Source organism: Notolabrus celidotus, chromosome 8, assembly GCF_009762535.1.
Source record: "Notolabrus celidotus isolate fNotCel1 chromosome 8, fNotCel1.pri, whole genome shotgun sequence".
Lineage (NCBI taxonomy): Eukaryota > Metazoa > Chordata > Actinopteri > Labriformes > Labridae > Notolabrus > Notolabrus celidotus.
In genome coordinates this window covers 18,577,395-18,597,982 of record NC_048279.1, presented here as the reverse complement: position 1 = coordinate 18,597,982, position 20,588 = coordinate 18,577,395, and the positions used below count along the sequence as shown (strand labels likewise).

The 20,588-nt window shown below is 39.7% G+C and overlaps 1 protein-coding gene across 2 annotated transcripts in view; it reads left to right on the top strand.

The window, feature by feature from the left end:
• The window catches only part of tsc22d3 (TSC22 domain family, member 3), a 38,080-nt gene extending 34,808 nt beyond the window's left edge, over positions 1-3,272 (top strand). Inside the window, exons 1-3 of one of the 2 annotated variants that reach the window (XM_034689571.1) lie at positions 182-511; positions 1,021-1,072; positions 1,648-3,272. In XM_034689571.1, coding sequence (XP_034545462.1) covers positions 387-511; positions 1,021-1,072; positions 1,648-1,908 — 438 coding nt within the window. In that variant the 5' untranslated portion in view covers positions 182-386 and the 3' untranslated portion in view covers positions 1,909-3,272. Of the gene's footprint in view, positions 1-181; positions 512-1,020; positions 1,073-1,647 lie in introns of those variants that run through there. The other variant, XM_034689570.1, reaches the window with a different exon arrangement.
• The last annotated feature ends 17,316 nt before the right edge of the window (positions 3,273-20,588 follow it).

Sequence of the window (20,588 nt, the reverse complement as noted above, 5' to 3'; positions counted from 1 at the left end):
TCTTCTCAGTTTGTTGTGTAAAAACTTTATCTTGAATGTTTTTGTTTAGCTCCTGCAGGCAGCTTTTTTTTTTCCTTTGGCACCTGAATGCAACATGAAATCTGACCCACCAGCTCATTTGACTAATGTATGCACGCGTCATATGACGTCAGGAGGCAAGCCATATAAAAAGCAGCCGGAGGCAGAAATAGCATCAGACAGTCGCTAGTTCACACCGGCGAAGCTTTTATACCACGACACTGCACTGCACTGCCTGCGAGCAAGCAAACGCGTTAGTGCATCGCTACGAAGCAAAAAAGACGAAGCAAATCCGGATATATACACTTAGGTGACACACAGTCGCAAACGTGGCGAGAAGTGTTATTCAAACGAGTTTGGTAGTGAACATGAGCACGGAGATGTTCGCGAAAACGCCAATGGAGGTTGCCGTCTACCAGTTGCATAACTTCTCCATCTCTTTCTTCTCCTCGCTCCTCGGAGGAGATGTTGTATCGGTCAAACTTGACAACAGGTAATTATCCGACACCACCACCAGCAGCATACTCTCCGAAGCAGCATGTCTTTATTATTTCATGCTATATATGGGATAAATTGCAACACGAGGAAATGCAGGCCCACATATATAGTACTAGTTCAAAGCGTCCATTTGCAATGTCTGTGTGTTACCAAATGCCAGCTTTGATCCTGGGTCTCCTGCTGTTTATTTGGACTCTGTACGGAGATCTGCTTGTGTGTCTGTATCACTTGGAATTTCCTCCCTACACCTTTGTGCTCGTTACACAATAACCCACATAAAAAAGCCTAATCTCAGCCTCATAGTAATCCACTCCACAAAATGATCTAGATAACAGGCATCAGTTGTTTTTCTTTCTGTTTCCACAAGCTTTCTGTTTCACTGTCATAGACCAACGAATTTAAGGAAGTGCTGTTATTGGCAGTATGAGATTTGTTCGACATGAAATGTACAGCGATTGTGTTATTGAACTGTTCATTTATGGCCTTTTTCTTCTTGTGTTGCAGTGCCTCTGGTGCTAGCGTTGTGGCCATCGACAACAAGATTGAGCAGGCCATGGTAAGTCCATATAACAAATGCAAACTCACATACATCAATATGTCTTTCACTGTAATAATAAGAATCCAAGTTGCACCCTACAGTAAGGGCAGAATTGTATTTGAATACTATTTGATTGGAGTGAGGATTTTAATAGAGCTAATACTTTAATTCTAAGAATAACTAGTCTGATAAAGGCTAATTGTACATCCACTTTGTCTTGTAGCATACTTTAACCACCCCCGCCCCCTCAAAAAAGCGTTTTTCCCCATGCATCCTGCACAAGAAAACCTGCTTCAAGTGAATGCCCACGCCGGAACTCCCTGTTACATAAAAGCTCACGCTACAGTACAGCTTTGTGCATGTGATAAAAGAGAACAACTGAATGAAACGAACAGGAAGTGAAAAACAGAGAGAAAACTTCCTACAGTATAAAATGATTGAATACTCTCCTCAGTCAATGTTAGTGTGTCAGTTCACTTTATTTAGGAGATGTTAGTAAATAAATAAACTGGTGTAAAATATATCATCCAACTTGCCAGGAGTTTAGGTATTTACATCTTTACTGATCCCCCTCTTCTTCTTTCCTCTGACAGGATCTGGTGAAGAACCACCTAATGTACGCAGTTCGGGAGGAGGTGGAGATCCTAAAAGAACAGATCAAGGAGCTGGCGGAGAAAAACAACCAGCTAGAAAGGGAGAACTACCTGCTGAAGAACCTGGCCAGTCCAGAGCAGATGGAGAAGTTCCAGTCACACGTCCCGGCAGACGCGCTGTTTGACAATCAGAGCTCTCAGCTGTCCCAGGACCAGCACCAGCTGCAGAGCTGCATCCACAGCACTGGCTCTGCTGTGTAAGTGGCTCTGCCTTGGGGCGGGCAGAGCCACTGTCTCCTACCAGTAATGGACCTCCGATTTGAGCTTAAGCGTTACAATAAACGCCGCCGCTGAGAAAAACCTTCGACACAGAAGGTGAAGCATCGCGGCTGTAAATGATCGATGGGACACAAAAAGAACTGTTGACACTGATAAGCACAAAACAGAACTTTTAGACGCTCTGACTGGTGTGGTGTCAGGCCCGTCCTCAGACACCGTCCAACTCTTAGTCGTAGTCTCTGTGTAGACAAAAGCGCAGAGAATAGAGAGCGGGCCGACCAAGACACAGACAAGCGCTTGCTTTAAGAAATGCTGAACTCTTCCAAACAGCCACCCTTTTGCTCTAGAGGTGGCGTAAGGGGGGTTGACCGGGCTCGCCCTGCAGGTGCTGCCTTGGAAAGTGCGATCACCCAGAGGAAACCCATCTGAGATGGTCCTCCATGCCTCAACGAGAAGAGCCCCATCATGTGGATTTGTTCGATCTCCAAATACAAGTTTCAAGGACTCCCAGTGACACATTTCAGCCACATTGCCAGGACTTTTCCTGTACCTACGATGTATTCCTTGTTGTTCATGTACATTTAAGCATAACACAAATAATCTACAGGATAAGCTAAGGAAACAGAGGTGGAGGTTGATGCAGTATAGCCTGTTAAAGCTGGTGGACCGCCACAGTATCAGTATACTGACCTGATTCATAAAATATAATCTCATGTTGTCTGCAGTCGGGGCTTGCTGCTTGTTGGGGAAATTAATCCTGCTTTATCTTCTGTTTTTGTTAGTGATTCTGAACAAAAATCAGCTGTTTGTAAAAATAGGAGCATTGTACTGCAGTCTTAAAGAGTTATTTTGTAATTAAGAGGGGCAACATGTCTGGCCCTCTGTTTGCCAGAGCTCTTCAGAGTAACAGATTACTACATTGTACATAATCATCCATGGTGGAGATGGCGAGCGAGCATTTGTCGCTGCAGATGCACTCCTGATTTTAGCAGCGATGTCCAGTATCTGGTCCGTTTTCTGCCAAGTAGTAAGAACAATGGCATGACAACAGTGCCTGTCCATGAATGAAAAGAAAGGAAAACATTTCCACACTGAGCTCTGCTGTTGTTGTTTTCTAGCTACCAAAGACTTTTGCCTTTATTTTCTCTCAACAACAGAAGCCAAGCAAACCAGGACCATGTGTAAGAGTTCACAGGGAGAAGTCTCGTTTGTAGCTAGAGCTAAAGTTTCTATGTTTTTGTAAAGATAACGGTATTGTTGCTGTAATGTATCCTCTGAATGGTTGTTCACTATGGTGTTTGGATACGACTGCACATTTGCAATAAACCTTATGTTTACAGAATACAGTACGCTGACGTGGTGTCTTTTTGTTCATGTTCTCTTGACGTAGCCTTGAATGAAAATCCTGTACTTGATATTTAAAGGTTTACTTGTAATGTAACAATTTGCTTTTACTCCATAATAGACCAAGATCATCTCATTTAAGTTCTCACACTTAGTAAACAGAAACCTTGAGTAAGTGTAATGAATGTTTGGTGATCTGCTCTGTGCACAATAACACAGTAGTAATAGGGGGATACCACTGACTGCAGACCAGACCAGAGCTTTTTAATATTTTCCTTGTGCTAGTGATTGAGCAGGTTACTTAGTCAGCACAGTGGGTAGATTTATTCATTGGAAATTCAGTGAAGGCAGACAGACCAGACGGCTGTAACAACACCCATGACTATTTCATTTTCTGGTCCTGAAATAAGAGGAAAAACAGTCAGTGAACCCCTTTCATTTGAATTTCAGAGTAAACAAAAAACTGTCTGTTCATAAACTAACCTTGCATTCTTGGAAGTTCTTGGACGGAGCAAAATCCATCACAACTTTATTAACCGTGTGTTTGTATACAAAGTCAGGCTAGTGAGCAGCACGTGATTCGTAGAAGTCAAAACAGTGTGAGCCACACAAGTTACACTAAAGGTACTTTTTAAATATAGCATACCGGCTGCTTAGATATCGGAAAAACTAAGTTCAATATTAGAAAAAAACACTTGCTTTTTCCAAAAGTCAAAAACAGTGAGACCACTAATGATAGTGAAGTAATGATAGCTGGTTGCTATTGGGTTGGAATCTGCTGGAGTGAGAAAACAGTTTGTCCTCTCTGCGTTTCCCTTCAGACAGATTGGCAGCCAGTGTGAGCAAGCCTGAGTGTAACTGGATCTGTTGTGGCTTCCTTGGTGCGTAGACCGGGCTCACATCCATGATTCTCAGAGAACACAGACACTCGGAGTCACCGCAGCAGATCAAATAGCACAAAAGTAAACACACAGTCTTCCCCATTGCTCACTTTGACACGAGAAACTGTGGTCTATCTTAGTGTTTTGTGTCACAGACACTAATTCTGTGTGAAGCCAAAGGTCCTGATCAATACAGCTGCTGTGAAATGAACGCTGGATTTAATTAGAGGCAGGCAGGACGTGCTGGATATTGAGCGAGGAGGACATTTGTTTGGCAATAAGGAGAGCAAAAGGCGTTTATTGGCATTTTGCACACAATTATCAGAGTTACTCTTCCTACTTCGATTCAGTTTGCTGAATAACTCATGCATAATGATTTGGGATCATACAGCAGTGAAACCATACCTGTGCTAACGGCTAACACTGCTTGAAAACTGGAACAATTCGGCTAGCGTCTGAAGACAATTAGGTCTATGGCTTGACTTTGAATTCCCTTTCAGCAGTCGTTATGTCTATTTCGGGGCTGCTTTGGTAACATTGCATTCCAAGATCACTGAAGTGCATGTGACTATTTTTTTTATTTGAAACTATTCACCATAAAATATTCAGCTGCAACTGAGGCCAAATCAGGAAAGCACTCCCAGAGCTATATTTGGTTTTTGCTCGTATCCTGTTTGTTTAGGATTACTGCTGGTCATTTTGTGTTTCTAAATTCACAGTTGTTTTTTCTGATGTCAAAAGTCACATACATTGTGTGTGATAATATTCTTATCCTGTCATAACTCAGAGTGGAAAAATGCATAAAAGAAGCACTTCAAATGTGATCTGTTTCTTCATTTCTAACCCAGCTTTCCAAATTACACAACAGAGTTTTCCACTTGTTCATTTGTGAGAATCTCAGATCAAACATTGATTGTAACCCTGGTTAAAAGCTTCCTCACAAATGTGTCATACGTGTTCACATACATCCTTTGGTTAATGAATAAGGAACTGTTACCAATTCTCACTTCCGCCAGATTTTTCTAAAAAAAGGCATAAAAACTCAGAAGACGTGAGTCACAGTGTTAGTTATTCCACATCAAGTACAGTTAAAAATTAAAAAGTGTGGGAAGAGCCTTAGGTTAAGAGTCAAATTTTAGACAGGGACTTGCAAAACCACGCAGCCAAGAGCAGAGTTTGTGTTGGATTACTTGTGTTATGCAATGAGAAAAAAAAGGAACATCTGGTTCAGATGGAAATTCAAGGGTTGTGCCGGGATAAGCTGAGCCTCGCCACAGTGCGGTCGGGTTCGCATGCAGGGGAATCATTTGGTGGGACTGCTTTTCCATGCAGACATATACAACTTGTGTGTCCTCTGAATGTCAGCATATCCATCACTTTGAGATGAAAGAGAGAGCTGCATCAAACAAATGTTAGATTTCTTGTGTCTGTTGTTCAGTTCTGTTATTTAGGACAGACTTTCCCATAAAAGGAAGCTCTAAAGAGACCCAATTCTTTGATGACAAATTGTTATGTAAGATGAAAAATGGGCCACTATTGCTCACCAACTGCTAACAAGCTTTAGGCTTACAGCGCCTCACACAACTTTATAACATGATGACACTAATATCTCCCAGTACATCTCTTATTTTACAGTTGACAGGTCGTAAATGAGGGTTAATGAGTGACTGTGAAGCAAGGAGACTCAAAACAGCAAAACACAGATTCATACCCGGGTTGGTGTGAACCTGTCAGACCTGGAGCGCTTTAATGCTGACGTACTCAAAATGTATACCATTATATAAGTTCAGATTGTTGGCCGGCAGGTCTTGGCAGATTTCAAGTAGCTGCTCCGCCTTTATAATGATACTAAGTACGTTTCTCACCTCTGTTATTTCCACGACACACTCAGGCCTTATGAACAAGAAGCAGCTGCACCTCATACACATTTATGTTAGGCCTTGAATCCTGTTTAATCAAATTAATCCTTGGTTGTGTGATGTTGCTGTATTTCCTCTTACACTTCAGCTCTATTTTGGTCCATGCGCGACGTGATGGACCAAACTATAATCCTCAAAGTTGTCAACCTTACAAATGAGGTCAGAGTCCTGACGTCAGTGGGTTTTTGGCTCAAAGAAACTAATACGCTAAAAGCAGGGGTGGACAGTAACAAAGTAAATTTACTTGAGAATTATTTTTTGAGGATACTATTATTATATATTACTTTTACTCCACTACATTTAGAAGACAATTATTGTACTTTTTACTCCACTACATTTCTATCAGTGCTCGAGTTACTCACTCCTTTTTCTTTGAAGTCAGCTCATGAATTTCCTTCTCTTTTCTGAAATCTGATCCCTAAGACAGTAAAATGTGTTTGTGTAGTTCTGTTTGTCTCAGTGGTTTAGTCATACCTGTATATCATGCGTCTCCACGGTTGAACGTGGAGCAAACACAGAGCACATTTCACTCAGATCAGTCAGTTCATTTAGAGGTGGTAATGATGGCTGTAATTCTCCACCTGAGCACTCATTTCCATAGCTTCAGCCCATGTTAGAGGTTTTTCAAATGAAGAATGATACGTATCGTTTGAAATGTTCACCCTGTTTCCCACTCTGCTCAAACATACAAACATTCACTGTCCAACCTGAGAAAGTGTGTTGAGCTACGTAACAGTTGTTTCATTCCAGATGAACACTTCAAACTAAGTTGTCTGTGCTTGGAGTAACTTAGTTGCTTTTTTTATTACATGGTATAGTTTTTAGAGATTTCAAGTAATGGTTTCTAAATAAACATAATGTAACAGAATGTACTCCTATGTATTCTTGAGTGCATTTATATATTTTGAAAATACAACGTTTAGAGATTTTTTAAGAAGTACTTTGAATATTTATTTTTAAAAGCAAGTACTTCAGTACTTCAACTCGTGTAATAATCTGACAGAGCAAATTTCACTTGTATTGGAGTAATATTTGACCTGGAGTATCTATAATTTGACTTAAGTAATGAAGCTGTGTACTTTGTCCACCACTTTCTAAAAGTGCTAGTTCTGTCAATGTCACTCTGTATTTTCTGTGCTAAAGAAATGAGACACAACAATGTTCCTGTGAAAGTTTGTGGACGTAACTTGCACTTGAAGGCTGAAATTGTAATAAATTAACAGCTGAAGTGCTTTTATTTTAGGGGTCAATAGTTACTGCTGATGCATACTTTCAGTTAGCATTGCTATTTGGAGCAGGACCTTGACCCAGCTATGTGTATCAGGTTGCAGGGTGCGGTGTGTTTTTAAAAATGATAGTTTATCTCACCTGAGGTTGTAAGAGAGTCTGACCCAAATCCAACTTGTTTGTTTATTTTGTTATTCTAGTCAAATCTCGTTAGTGCTGTCTTTCAGCGGTTTTATTCACAGAATGAGCCAGTCCTTAAAGTTTGCTTTTGTTCTGAACAGTTTATCCGTTGTGCTCAGAGTCGTGGTCTGAATTATTCAACTGGGTTCATTTTACAATGATTACGTAAATAAGAAACATGATTAAATCTGTGTTGGTTTTGTTTTCAGAGAATGGAACACTTAAGGCAGCTAAATTAAAACAATACAGTTTGCATTTTGGTGGCTTTGGTCTTTGGCTATTACAAGTAATCACATGAGAACCTGTTTTTTTCCCCCTCATAATATATCAGCTGTGTTTGTGTCCCAGCTGATCAAAGCCACTGCAGGAGTGCTGCCACGCAGGTCAGAACATCTTACTCAGAGAGACAAAAGGTCACATAGCCACTGGTTTCAGATTTACGGTGATACCCCCTGCTCATGGCACCACTGCACAGCAAGAACCTGCACATGATTTAAAGCCCCTCAACCCTCCATTCTAACATGTGAAACATGCAGGGTCAAAGAGGGGATGGTTGCATAACCTGTGCGACACTGAAAACGTACATTTTCCCAGACTGGGTTTCCTCACAACAGTGGCCACTAATCACGAGATAAGCAAATAATGACGAGCTGGAAGGAAGATTTATGTGAAATAATCCTTAAACACCATGAAACCAAGTGTGATTTTCTACTTCTTACAACAAAAAAGGCTTTATAGTTTTACATAAGTTTATTTTCTAGGAGCTGATTTGGGTGGCTTTAAAACCATAATTGTGTTATTTTACGGGTTCTGGTTCTGGTTGTGGCTCTATGTATAAAGAGTTGTCATAGCTAGAGGTCAGGTTCATTCAAAATGCACAGTGCAGTGCTGTGCAGCTGTAATTATGGAGAGGCAGTGCCTTGATCTATAATTAACATCTTGCAGGCTAAATGTGACACAAGCAATAAGAATGCAAGTGAACATAACAACACATGAAAGACGTTTTTTTGTGGCATGCTTTAAAAAGAGGGCTGAGAATCCAGTGAACCTCCAAACATGTACAAAGACAAGAAGGCATTTTACAGTGTTTGGTTAATGGAACATTTTACTGCAGCTTGTTTATGGTCATATTACTTTCCACCACAAATACAGGCTTTAAAAGTTATTTGGTTTGGTTTTGAAAGGATTATGCAACTCCCCCCTCCTCCATTGTGGTGTATTTATATGACTGTGCCCTTCTGTGAGGTAAACATCCCCCCATCCTGTGTTCTAGTTTCAGCCTATGTGAAGAGAACAGTCAGCATGTTTGAGGAAGTTTAAGATGTAAACAGGGTCAGAAATGAACTCCAGAAAAACCTTGGGAATGTATCTTTCTTATACAGAGGGTTTTCCTTTGGGTCAATCAGACACAAATGATAAAAACACAACAGTTTTTTTCATTAATAAAATGGAAATGATGTGTAACAGTCCAACAGATCATAACACATGATCATTAATCACTCATGTTTTTATATTTGACAGCCTTAACAGAGAAATTTGATACATTTGATACTTCACGTGGAGGCTTATGTGGGATTGTCTTCTCTCGTGTATGAGCCGTAAACCGTCTTCACGTCAACACAATGTGGCCAAATCCAGGTTAAGTCTTTTTTTATTATGTGCTGTTGGGTGGAGCTGGCTGGGTGGCCAAAGCAGCAAGTCACGACAAGAAAAAAATGGCAGGTATAATAGAAAAGGAAAACAGATGATTAAAACCATCATACTGTCCTATTTATACGGATGTAGAACAGAGAGAAAACTATCTTTGTTGTGACATGCACGGCAGAGGAAAACACCCAGGAATGAACAAACACTTATAACTGAATGCTGAATTATGGGATTTCATTTGCAAAAGCACATTGCAGGGAAGAAATTAAGTATTTTAGTATTACACGTGTAAAGTGAAACAAAAATTGCATTGAATGTGGTGATACATGTTGTTCATGATGAAGCTTGTGGTTCCCCACCTACTAGATGTTTCAAAGAAAAATGAAAAATGGGTGCATGAGGTAATTTCAAACAGCTTTAGATTCAGGATTAAACTTTACAACAGAATTGAGGAAAACAGGTTGTCAAAATATTCACCAAGAGTGGACCCAAATAAAATTCTAGATGTTGTATAAAATATCTGAGATGTCAGCAAGAAAGGTTTCATAAAATACAGGACCAAAATGTCCAGCCTTAAAAAAGCGAGTGTCAAAGTTTGTCCTCGTGTTTGGATGCTTCAGAGTTCCCGCAGTCTGGAAAAAACGCAGTGTGACAAAATCTACAGTCATAGATAAGATTTCGATTCTTGTAAATGTTTACTTATGTCTGGAAAATAATTTGTCTCAGGCTGTGGTGTTTACAGAGCACAATAAACCATTGTGCAATTTGAGAATTTTAGGTTGGAGCAGGGAATCGTCATTACTCCTTACCAAAGTCACTTTCTTTTTCGTCCTAGTGCATGTGTTGACGCTACTCAAACATGATTTTCAGTGTATTTTCTCATGTTTGATAAGCAAACAACGTTATGGCATGTGCTGTGTGTGTCACATGATCTTCAACCATGCTCAAATTGTGCTCAAAAGTGTCCTCTCAGATGGCGGTCTTGTGAGCACTTGAGAGTTTCCACTGTGATTTCTTGGAAATGCACAAAAGAAAGAAAAACAGGCTGACTCAGCAGAGGTTTAGTTTCCCAGTGCTTTCCAGTTTCACAACTCTTGTTGGTCAAAAATGTCAAAATCCAACCAATAAAAACATGTGACATTACTCTTAATGTTGGGCACACAATCAGTGGCGGTTCGAGACCAATTTTACTGAGGGGGCCAGGCTGGGGCCAAAGGTGTTGTCAGAGGGACACATTCAACCCTGACAAAACAGACTGAGAAGGGCGAGGACTGGCTGAGAACAAACTGGCAAAAAATCAGTGCATCCCTATATACTAGACATGTATACTGTGTACTATATCAAAATGCAGACTGACAGCAGCTGTTTGGCTGTTTACACTCAACATGAGTCTCTTAGCGCTCTAAGGGACTGGAACCAAGTGCAACACGCATGTGTTCTGCCTGTAACATTGGTGCAATACCGAAGCTTTTTTTATTGTATAATATTATTTTGGTGTGAAGGGGGGGCCACAGGGTGGTCCAGGTTCAGTTTTACAAGGGCAATGGCCCCTGTTGGCCCCTCCCCAGAACCGCCACTGCACACAATGTATCAAACAAACACATTTCCAGTCCTATATGTGGCGTGTTTAACCGGTTGGTGGTTCTAAGGTGAATGCGAGGACACTTGAATAACAGGTGATCCCAAAACCTTGTGTAACACCTACTAACGAACATTGGTCGAATGAATATTTGAAACAATGTAGTTAATCAAGGAACTAATTTAATTTCTAAATGATGTAAGAGCTAGTAGATAGTCAATTACATTCCACATTTGTTTTTTTAACAGATGTTGCACCACAGAGGAATAATAAATACTTTTCTGCTTTAGTTTGCTGTGCATCGTAAAAATGTGGCACATATAAGCATACCAACCCATTATCAAAGACTTATAATTATATCGTAATAACAGACTCAGTATCAGACAAAGCAGATTGAGTCTGCGTTCACACCTGTCCTTTCCTGCTCCAACTTTGTTGGGCTCCTCCAGGACGGCAGAACAGCGTGTTCTCTAATGCTTTATTGCCTTCCTGCGGTGTTCTGGGGTTGTGAACTTTACGAGGGTGGCTTTACAGCCGTTGAATCTGTCCCCAGCTGTGTGCAGCGATTGTGGACTTTCTTTGGCAAGTGGACCAAAATCGTTATGTTGCTGCATTGCATCGTTTTTTTCATTAGATGTTTTTGCATCCCAATGATCTTTCGCCACAGATGCTGCTTTGACGATGAACAAGTTTCAGACTCTTTACCTTTGTGTTGCACTGGAGGCTTCCAGACCACTCTTCATTTTGGCGTAATAACTCAAATCTGAGGAAGATAATATGTGATAAATATTTACAGATTCATGTTGTTGACAAATTAAAAGTAACTGCAGCTTTGAAATATGGGGATGGTTATGAGTAATATGTGAGGACAAGCATTTCATGAGTGGATAATATGTTATTTCATTAAACTAAGTTAAGTCTCTCTTTTAAGAAAGCTTTCATTTGTTTTTGCTTTTATATTTCAACACTCAATTGTGGTTGTTAATCGATCAGAGACGGCAGAACATTCTGACAGCTATGTTTCCCTTAGGAGTGCGACTGTGTAATTGTGCCTTTGAGCAGTTTTGACACTGTGAACGCTGGCGGGTCGGACTTAACTTTCAATATTTTGAACAGCAAGTCCCACAGGCAATGTTCTTCCTACACAGTGAAGAGGAAGAGAATCAACTGAGCTGAACTTCTGTCTATGATATAACATTAGATGAATGGCAGCTGGGTTTTAATGCATGCATATGTGAGAGAGTCATAGGGATGAATGTGTCGCTGTTATTTATGTGACATGAAAAAGAAGACGCATAACTAAATTATCAAAGAGTTTCTGTTGTTACAGTAAATTTATGATTTATGACTTCTTGAGTGATTGAAAGAGGAATTCTTTAAGATGAATTAAAAAAGAACAAGTCAGTATGCAGCTCCATGATCGTGCCATAACTGGAGTTCACACAGGTGTGTCAGCAGAGCAGTTCACACTTTGCATTATTACATAACGTGTTTTACTGCCAGACACACTATTAACACAAATTCTGAACCTAAACCCCCCAGCAAACACACGTTAAACTCTTTGACCCGGTTTCTCATGAGACTTCACAGCCACAATGACACCTCCAAAAAGCTGCAGGCAAACTGAGAATTAAATAATTAATAACATTGTAACACTGTTTCTCTGAGGTAAAGACTCTCTGTTCCCTTTACACATGAAATATCTTAGAGTGATACTGTACAGTTCATTATGTAATTTACGCATATTTTACAGTATATGATAATCATAAGAGAGGAAGAGGAGGAGAGGAGGGAACCTCTAATTTTGTTTTTAAGCGTCAGAAAATAATGACAATTTCTCCATTTATTTTGGTTATTTTTCCTGCATAATAACAATCAAACAAAAAATAATTCAAACACCCCTACATGCCAGCTATAACACAGATATATTAGTAAATAGAATACCCAATTAACTACCTATCAGCTGTCATAGAAACAGCTGGTCATAATTTAGCCCTTAAATAGAAATGTGGACTATGCAAAGCTACCAGAGTAATTCATCAGACATAAACTTGTGCATGTCCGCAGCCTCTTTTGATCTGTAAATCATTTGTCATCAAGAGGTGTCGGCAATCTTTATGGGCCGCGAGGTGTCGACTTGCAGAGGAGGCACATGAGCAGACAGCATTCCCAGCTGCTTGGCCTCAGGCTGACAGCCTGAAAGAAAGACAGATATGTAGATAGAGAGAGAGAGGGCCAGACAGAAGCAAGCTGTTTACAAAGCCGTGTGCAAGATGCTCCGGTGTGATGGGTCTGACAGGTTCTTAGGCTGCAGACATTGATCCTCACGCAAGGAGCACATATTGCTCATACTGTAAATATCAGAATACGCTGTGCCGTTTTGCAAAATGAAAGCCTGTCACTGTGTCAAAGCTGAACTGAACCCAGAAACCCCCTGAGGACTCGGTAGGAACAATCTAAAAAACGAGGAATGTCAGTTTTATCAAAAAATGTTCTCTGAGGGAGAGAAAACCGCATGAAGAATGTGTGTTTCTCCAGAAGAATGCACAGAATCAGCAACATTACATCTGTTTAAGTGATAAAGCTTCACATGATGACTTCATTCTGCATTGTTGCCTATTAGGGCGTTGTTGTGGTCATCCCTTATCCTCCCGCATTGCACTGCAAAAGGTGCTGAACATCGTGATCTAATTCTTGGCTTCAGCTGCGATAAGGTTAGGAGTATAAACAGAGCTTGGCCCAGTGTGGCGCTGCAGATTAGGGGCAGCATTAGTGCTATGACATGTAAGAATAAAAGGGAGAGCACTGGCACACTAAAGCAAATATTAAAAATAAACATGAGGTGCCTTCAAAACACATATGCAATCCAAGCACGCACACATGCAGCCAAATAAACATAACTCTGCTGGTGCACATTCTCCAGTAGGCTCACACTGAGACTTATGCAACAGTGATTTATACAAACAGGTCAGTCACATACAGATCATATTCTAAACATTATATACAGCCTGACCCATCAGGGTTAGCCCAAAGAGGCTTCTCCCCCTCTGCCTTCTCACCTCCCTGTCATCATGAAGATATGGGAGTTGGGGGAGGTATAGTGTACAACCTGATCTGGTTAGGGATGTCCTCTTGCCCAAACAGGCGTTTTACACTCAGGTCAACTCAACTCAACAGTAGGACATAAGCAGGGTGCGATTACAGGAGGGAGGTTTTCAATGATAGCTTATACTTTTCATTGGGGCACAACTATCTTGTGCTTCTTTAAAGAAAAGGGTTTGTAAAGAGTTAGAAAAGGAACTCATTCACCAAACAGAGTTCACATGATGCAACATCTATCTTTTTGAAAAGTTAGCTATTTAAACAGGCTCAAAGTGCATCATTGTTAGGACTCGACTACACAAAAAGATCCGGGTGTTCTGACACAATTTATGGTGTGCAGCAAAAGGCGCTACAAGGCAAACTGAACTTATGTAACTGGAGCTAAAAAAACAGGAAAAATACATACTATGCACATATAGACGCTGGGGGCTTTATGCAAGTGTTACATACATGTGTGAGATACACCCCCACAGCACATTCCTTCCAGCTTAACATCACATTAAGATGTGCTTTAGCATGATGAGGAAGACGACTCCTTTACATTGCCCTGCAGGGATGTCTGTCTGTCACAACAAGCATTCATGCAGAACAGCCTGTTTTGAGTGCTTTAAGATAGAGGCATAAGTAGCTTTCATACAGTGACAGTAGAACTGTAACTTCTGTCATTGTGTTGTCAGATGGCAGTCTGAGACTAAGCCTGTGCTAACCAGTTTCATGGAACTGATAATCCATGTCAATTTACAGTTTAGTTGTGACGTGGTCATTTTTAAACATCTTTTACCAAGTGTATTGTTTTCATTTTATGAAGAGATTTATGAGCTGCCTCTTTACCCCGCCTGTAATTTGTATCTATTGCTTAATTGTAGAAATTATATGTTTTATTATATTATACATTAATTTTTATTTTAAGCTATAATAAATACATTTATTATTTTATTATTTCTTAGATTTATGGGCCAATATTAATTTGTCTGTGTGTCATGGACTTAATCTTCTTGATTTTTATATTTGTTAAATCTATTGCAATTGCTATTCATTAATTCATTTAAAATGTGTTTTCCTAAATTAAAAGTAACTCAAACATCGAAACATTCTTAAAGTGTTAAATCTGTAAATTATATAATTGCTATCTCTATAATCTCGTATCAGAAACTCCACAAGGACACACTATGATGTGCCCTTTGAAGGCCTAATTTATGATTGATAAATTATGCAATGTTTATTCATGATTACTTGAGTTTATAGGTCATAAAAATCTTGTAAATTACATAATGATCTAGATGCTTAGGATTGTTTTTTTTAAGTGCTTTTACCTCATCTTAGCTGACCATTCTGTATTTGGATAGATCGAAAGGGAAATGTCAAACAAAACCACAAAAATGTTTGTGTGTCATTCAAATAATTCTGCAATAAAAGCTTCACTAACTTCTCACCATGTCTTCTCTTGTATCAGTCTTTAGGTAAAGGACATTAGCATGTTGGATCAGCTGGCTCTGTATTTGATGATGAAAAGAAACAGAGCGAACAATAATCATAATGCACACAGACTGCCAGTAATGCTCATACAGGCTAGTAAGCAAACATACACTACGCACATACGCACAGATAGACACACACACAGATAGACACACACACAGATAGACACACACACACACACACACACACACACACACACACACACACACACACACACACACACACACACACACACACACACACACACACACACACACACACAGAGAGAGATAGAGACGCTCTCTCTCTCTTTCTTTCTTGAGTCACTCCTCACTCACTTTTCTTCCCGTATGCTCTCTGATAACATGATGTGAAGTAGGAATTTGACTTGACATCTCATAAATACATCAACAGAGATAACCTTGCAGCTAACCATGAATTAAACCACTCCAAGCAGGGGCATAAAAGTGACAGCTGAGTGTGAGAAAATATGGAACATGATATATGACGTATGGTATATGACCGCTGCGAGCTGGTGAGTGCTCTAGTGCTCTAGTACTCACTGTACGTACTGAATGAGCTGGATACAGACATGTCTTTGTGAGTGCAGTAGCAGTCAGTCGGTCAGACAGTCAGACAGTCTGTTTGCTTTTCTGCATAACCATTTGGCCTTTTAACCCAAAAACTCTTATTCAATCTTTCTGGGTTTGCCAAAGTGCTGCTTCAGTAGGCAGGAAATATTACATTCAGTTTTAAAAGGAAAGCATGGGAAAATGTGTCAAAAGTTCAACTCCAGGCTGCAAAAGAAAACTTTTTCTTCAAAAGTCAACTTTTTCTTCAAAAGTCAACTTTTTCTTCTAAAGTCTTCCTTTATAAATGTACACTGTTATATTTCAACTGTAAAACTACAATTTAAATTGTTACAAATGGTTGATAACCCAATTTTAAAATGATGTTATGCAATTAACACCTTACTTTAATAAACAGACAAACACGTTGACAGAGCTGTAATAAAAGATAGATCAAATATACGGCTTACATGTATATCACATTACTTTTGTCAAGTCATGACAGAACAGACAAATCCAGACAGATTAACAGCAGTCAAATAAAGCATGATCCATTGCATGGTCAATGGCCCCATAAGTCTTTAACATTGAAAATCAATACAATTTATGACGTAATTTTCAAACATTACTGAGAACCCAGCCTTGCTAGTACAGGGAAGCAGTACAAGGAGTGATGCCAGGCAGGTCTCTGCCCTCAGACGTTATCATTTAGTGCTAAGTTTGGCATCAGGCAGCTGTCCCATCGACGGGTATTGTGTTTGTTTTAGGATAACTCCCCCTCAGAACCACGTAGTCAGGCAGTGAACGTTTTTACCTGATTTAGCTTTTCGCTGATTCAGGAAAATCTAGCTAACATAACGCTGTGGATATCGACATGCTGTCCATTACAAGGACATAGGGTCAACTGGAAGGAGACTTGCTTCTGGGTCACATCTGCTTTGTGTGCCCTGTCAGCAGAACCGTTGAGTGTGTTTTTAATATCACCATGATAAACATATCTGTAAGTGCGTGTGCGGTGGAGTAAACAGCTGACACAGTAGCTGCTTGCTTATATAACACCTGTGGTTTTGGGGAAAAAAAAGAGAAGATTCATTTGTGAGAGCAGGTGCCATAGTATGAGCAAAAGACTGTTCTCTGTGCATAACAAAAATGAGGTTAGTGTAACACCTCTAGACTTCTATGTTGTTTTCTTCTCTTGAAATTGCACCTGAACTCTGTCCTATCATGCAAAATGGGATTACAATTGCAAGTGAGGATTAAATGTTCCGTTTTATGCAAAAAAAAAAAAAAAAGTGAGGGAAAAAAAGTGAATTCTTTCAAATTCATGCAAAGGCTTCTTAGAGATAACATGTCAGCTTTACAGAATAACATTATCCCTGCATGTTAGTCTTGCCTGTTGCCTGTTCAAAGCAAATGCACCATGAAATAGGCAGTGCAGATATTTTCATTTTTGGTGGTCTGTGTTGTTTATTAGCTGAAATCTGAATCGGGACTGTGCAGAGACTTCCTGCTTTGCTCCTGTCCCTCTATATTTGGACTTATATGTGGAAGACAGGGTAGAATAGCAAAAGAATATCATTCCCATGTGTCAGAAGTGGAATTCAGATCCTTATGTAAGACAGAGTTTTCATTATGGACTTGTCACGCTTGAGAAGTCAGTATAGTTCTGTATTTGATTTCACTGAAACCAGAAGCAGTCAGATTTAACTTCAATGTTCTTCTCCTTTTCCCTTCTTTGAGTTCACTCAGTTCACTTCCTCACACAACAAAAACATTGTTTTTTTTCCCCAAAAAATATTTCCTTGTGTCCAATTCCTACAATACTTTAAAAATAGCCCTAAGAAAGATGTTTTTTTTAGTGCCATGGATGTTCTAAAAAGAAGTCCATTCATTCAAAACAGCTGCATTCAGTGTAAGATGAAACCCAGACAGAAGCGTTTCAATGGGGGAGGGACTTCTAAGTCAGTCAATCCCATTAAGCCAATCAGAAAGTAGTATGTGGTGTGACCAAGCCAGTGTTACATAACGTCTGAGCTAGATGGGGCAGAGCTGAGTCTGTCTACCTCTGCAGACTCAACAGTCTTCACACGCAACACTCCCAACACTGTTGGGGTTTTTTACACATACAAAATGTGGGCATGCTAAGCTTGTGTTACTTTTTTTGCTTTGATTTCCTGTCTAAACTGAACCACAACCTAGAACCATGCATTTTAAAACCAAGATATCTAGGCCACTGTATTAGGTATGTACTCAACCTAATATCTGGGTTATTGTCATTTTTCAGCCACATGTCTGCAGGATGTAAGGGTGTGTGAGCTTTATGAAAATAGTTTTCATTTCATTCTATTTTAAATGTGTTGTTTATATGGTGCTTTCTCTTTTGACTTCTGACTACTCAAAGTGCTTTTACATGACATCACATTTACCACACATTCATACACAGATGATAGTAGTTTCACTGTAAAACACCCATCAATAATCTCATTTACACACTGCTGCTACAAACACTAGGGGCAGTTAGGGGGTTCAGTGTCTTGCCCAATGACACATCAGCATATGGACAGCGGGACTTATGATCGAACCACCAATCTTCCAATTGAAAAATGACCAACTCTACTACTGAGCCACTGCTGTTAATATTTGAAAATGTGTACTTTGTATCCAGTTAAAATCAAATGTCTTGTCACTCTCTGAACACAGATTTAACTTATGTGTTATACATAACATTTCTAACTAATTCCTCCACCTAAATAAATGGTACAGCTAACATCAATCCTTCTAGATGAGGAAATCAATCCCACATACACAGGTTGTGCTCCATTTTCCTGTTGATTAGGATTAGAAGCTATGAGATAATCTTTGTTTGGAATACATTTTTCAAACTAAAACCTCTGAATGTTGTGTTCAGGGCATACAGGGACACTGTTCAGTGTGTCACCTGTTACTAAAAGGACAGAGTACATAAAGACAGTGACTGAATGCACACACAGGGCATATTGTAACACTACCACATAAGATGTGGTTCTGCATGACAACCTTGATTATGGGGCCTACTGGCTGAGGGGCAAAATCAATAAATCAAAAAAACTTTGCCAGCAACTGTATCACTTTTTGCACTTGTTTTTCAAACCCCTGTCTTGTTGTTCTAACTTTTTCAATAACTGACCAAACTTTAGCCTTGTTTGAATAAAATGAGTATTCACATTGTTTTAAAATATTAAAGGTGCCAATGGATGTGAAAACACTGATTTCAGTGTTAAGCAGTAAATGGCATTACTCCAAGTTTTGTTCCCTCTGTGGTTTAAGCTGAGGGTCAAAAAGAAATAGAGCGGTGGGGGATCAAGTTCAAAGTATTGTCGGGCATTAAAAACAGGAAATGATTGGGCAAGCAGTAAGAACAACCTTGAAGTGAAAAAAATACAATGGCTACTTGCACTCCCCCAAGGAAGGGGGCTTTGTCTGAGCAGGAGTCAAACAAGGTCAAGGTTTCATTTCTTTGGCACATACATGACAGAGGAAATACTTCTGGAGTATTTTTTCCTCCAGCGCTTCATTGAGATGGTTAAGCACAGGAGAAGGAACACTTTCAGAGGTCATTTATTAACAGATTACAGCAAAAACTGAATAACAGAAACCTGTGCCCTCAATAGCCAGTGGCCTGGGAAATCAAGCCCTTGACTAGCACATCAGCGCAAGATTAATATATTTCACCTGCTCTGTATTCTCCTTATTTCCTGTGTTATATCACTGTGTTAAAATTAAGTTGAGGAATGAATTGAAAACCTCCTGGCTCTTCCTGGTGCTGCTTCAGCTGCAGTGTAGGCCTCACAAAGCACCATTCAGGACTGACTGTGCACTTTTCATGGAGTTTCCTGAGGGAAAGCTATTCTGGCTCCCTGACAACACAAATACGATCGCTCCTCTACGGCCACAGGGGCTTGTGGACTAGTTGAACAGGAAGGATTACCAGCCTACTTCAGAGTCATTTCCTCTCAGCTGTCAAAGCGTCGGTCAGCCACTGCAGAGTGGGTTAACTCCCTCATAATGTGGAGGCAGTGCTGTGCTGGCTGAGGGCCCAGCTGTTTCCTGTGTCTGCTGAAGAAAGAGCCTCTGACTCTGAACGAGATACCATCTCTCCCCAGATCATAGTGGGATACTGGAGGACACGGTGCTAATTCTTAAACAAACAAAAAGTAAATCACATTTTCTGTCATACATGTTGTAACCAAAATGCTAAAATAACATTACTAACATAGGTTTAAATAAAACAAGCTTGGTTCAAAAACCATGTGTTGCATTGTGTTTTCTTTATTTATTTATTTTTTAATTTGACGGATATAAATACATTTACAAATGTTGGCATGTATGCTCTAATGAATGTACTACTTGACAATTAAATACAAAACTACTCTCATGTCTGTGTGCTGAAAACTAAGAGTCAGTGCACAATTAGCTTAGCTTAAATCTATAAGAGAATTAAACTTTAAAGTCGCATCTTGACTTTTTGTTTCCAATGAACTAAAGAAAATATTTTACATTCTCATGGCCACTTTCTTCTGAACCATGCTCAGGGTGAGAATAAGCTTGAATGCTGCTGTAAAGTAGTACCACCTTATTTCAGGCTATTAATGCAGGGAATCTGACCATCTGTATCATATCACCTCTTGATTAATAGCAACTCCAATTTTAAGAGGCAACCTCTTATTGATTACTCTAGTAACTCAAGCGGCAACCTCCGGTCTAAAAATATAAGTCCAAT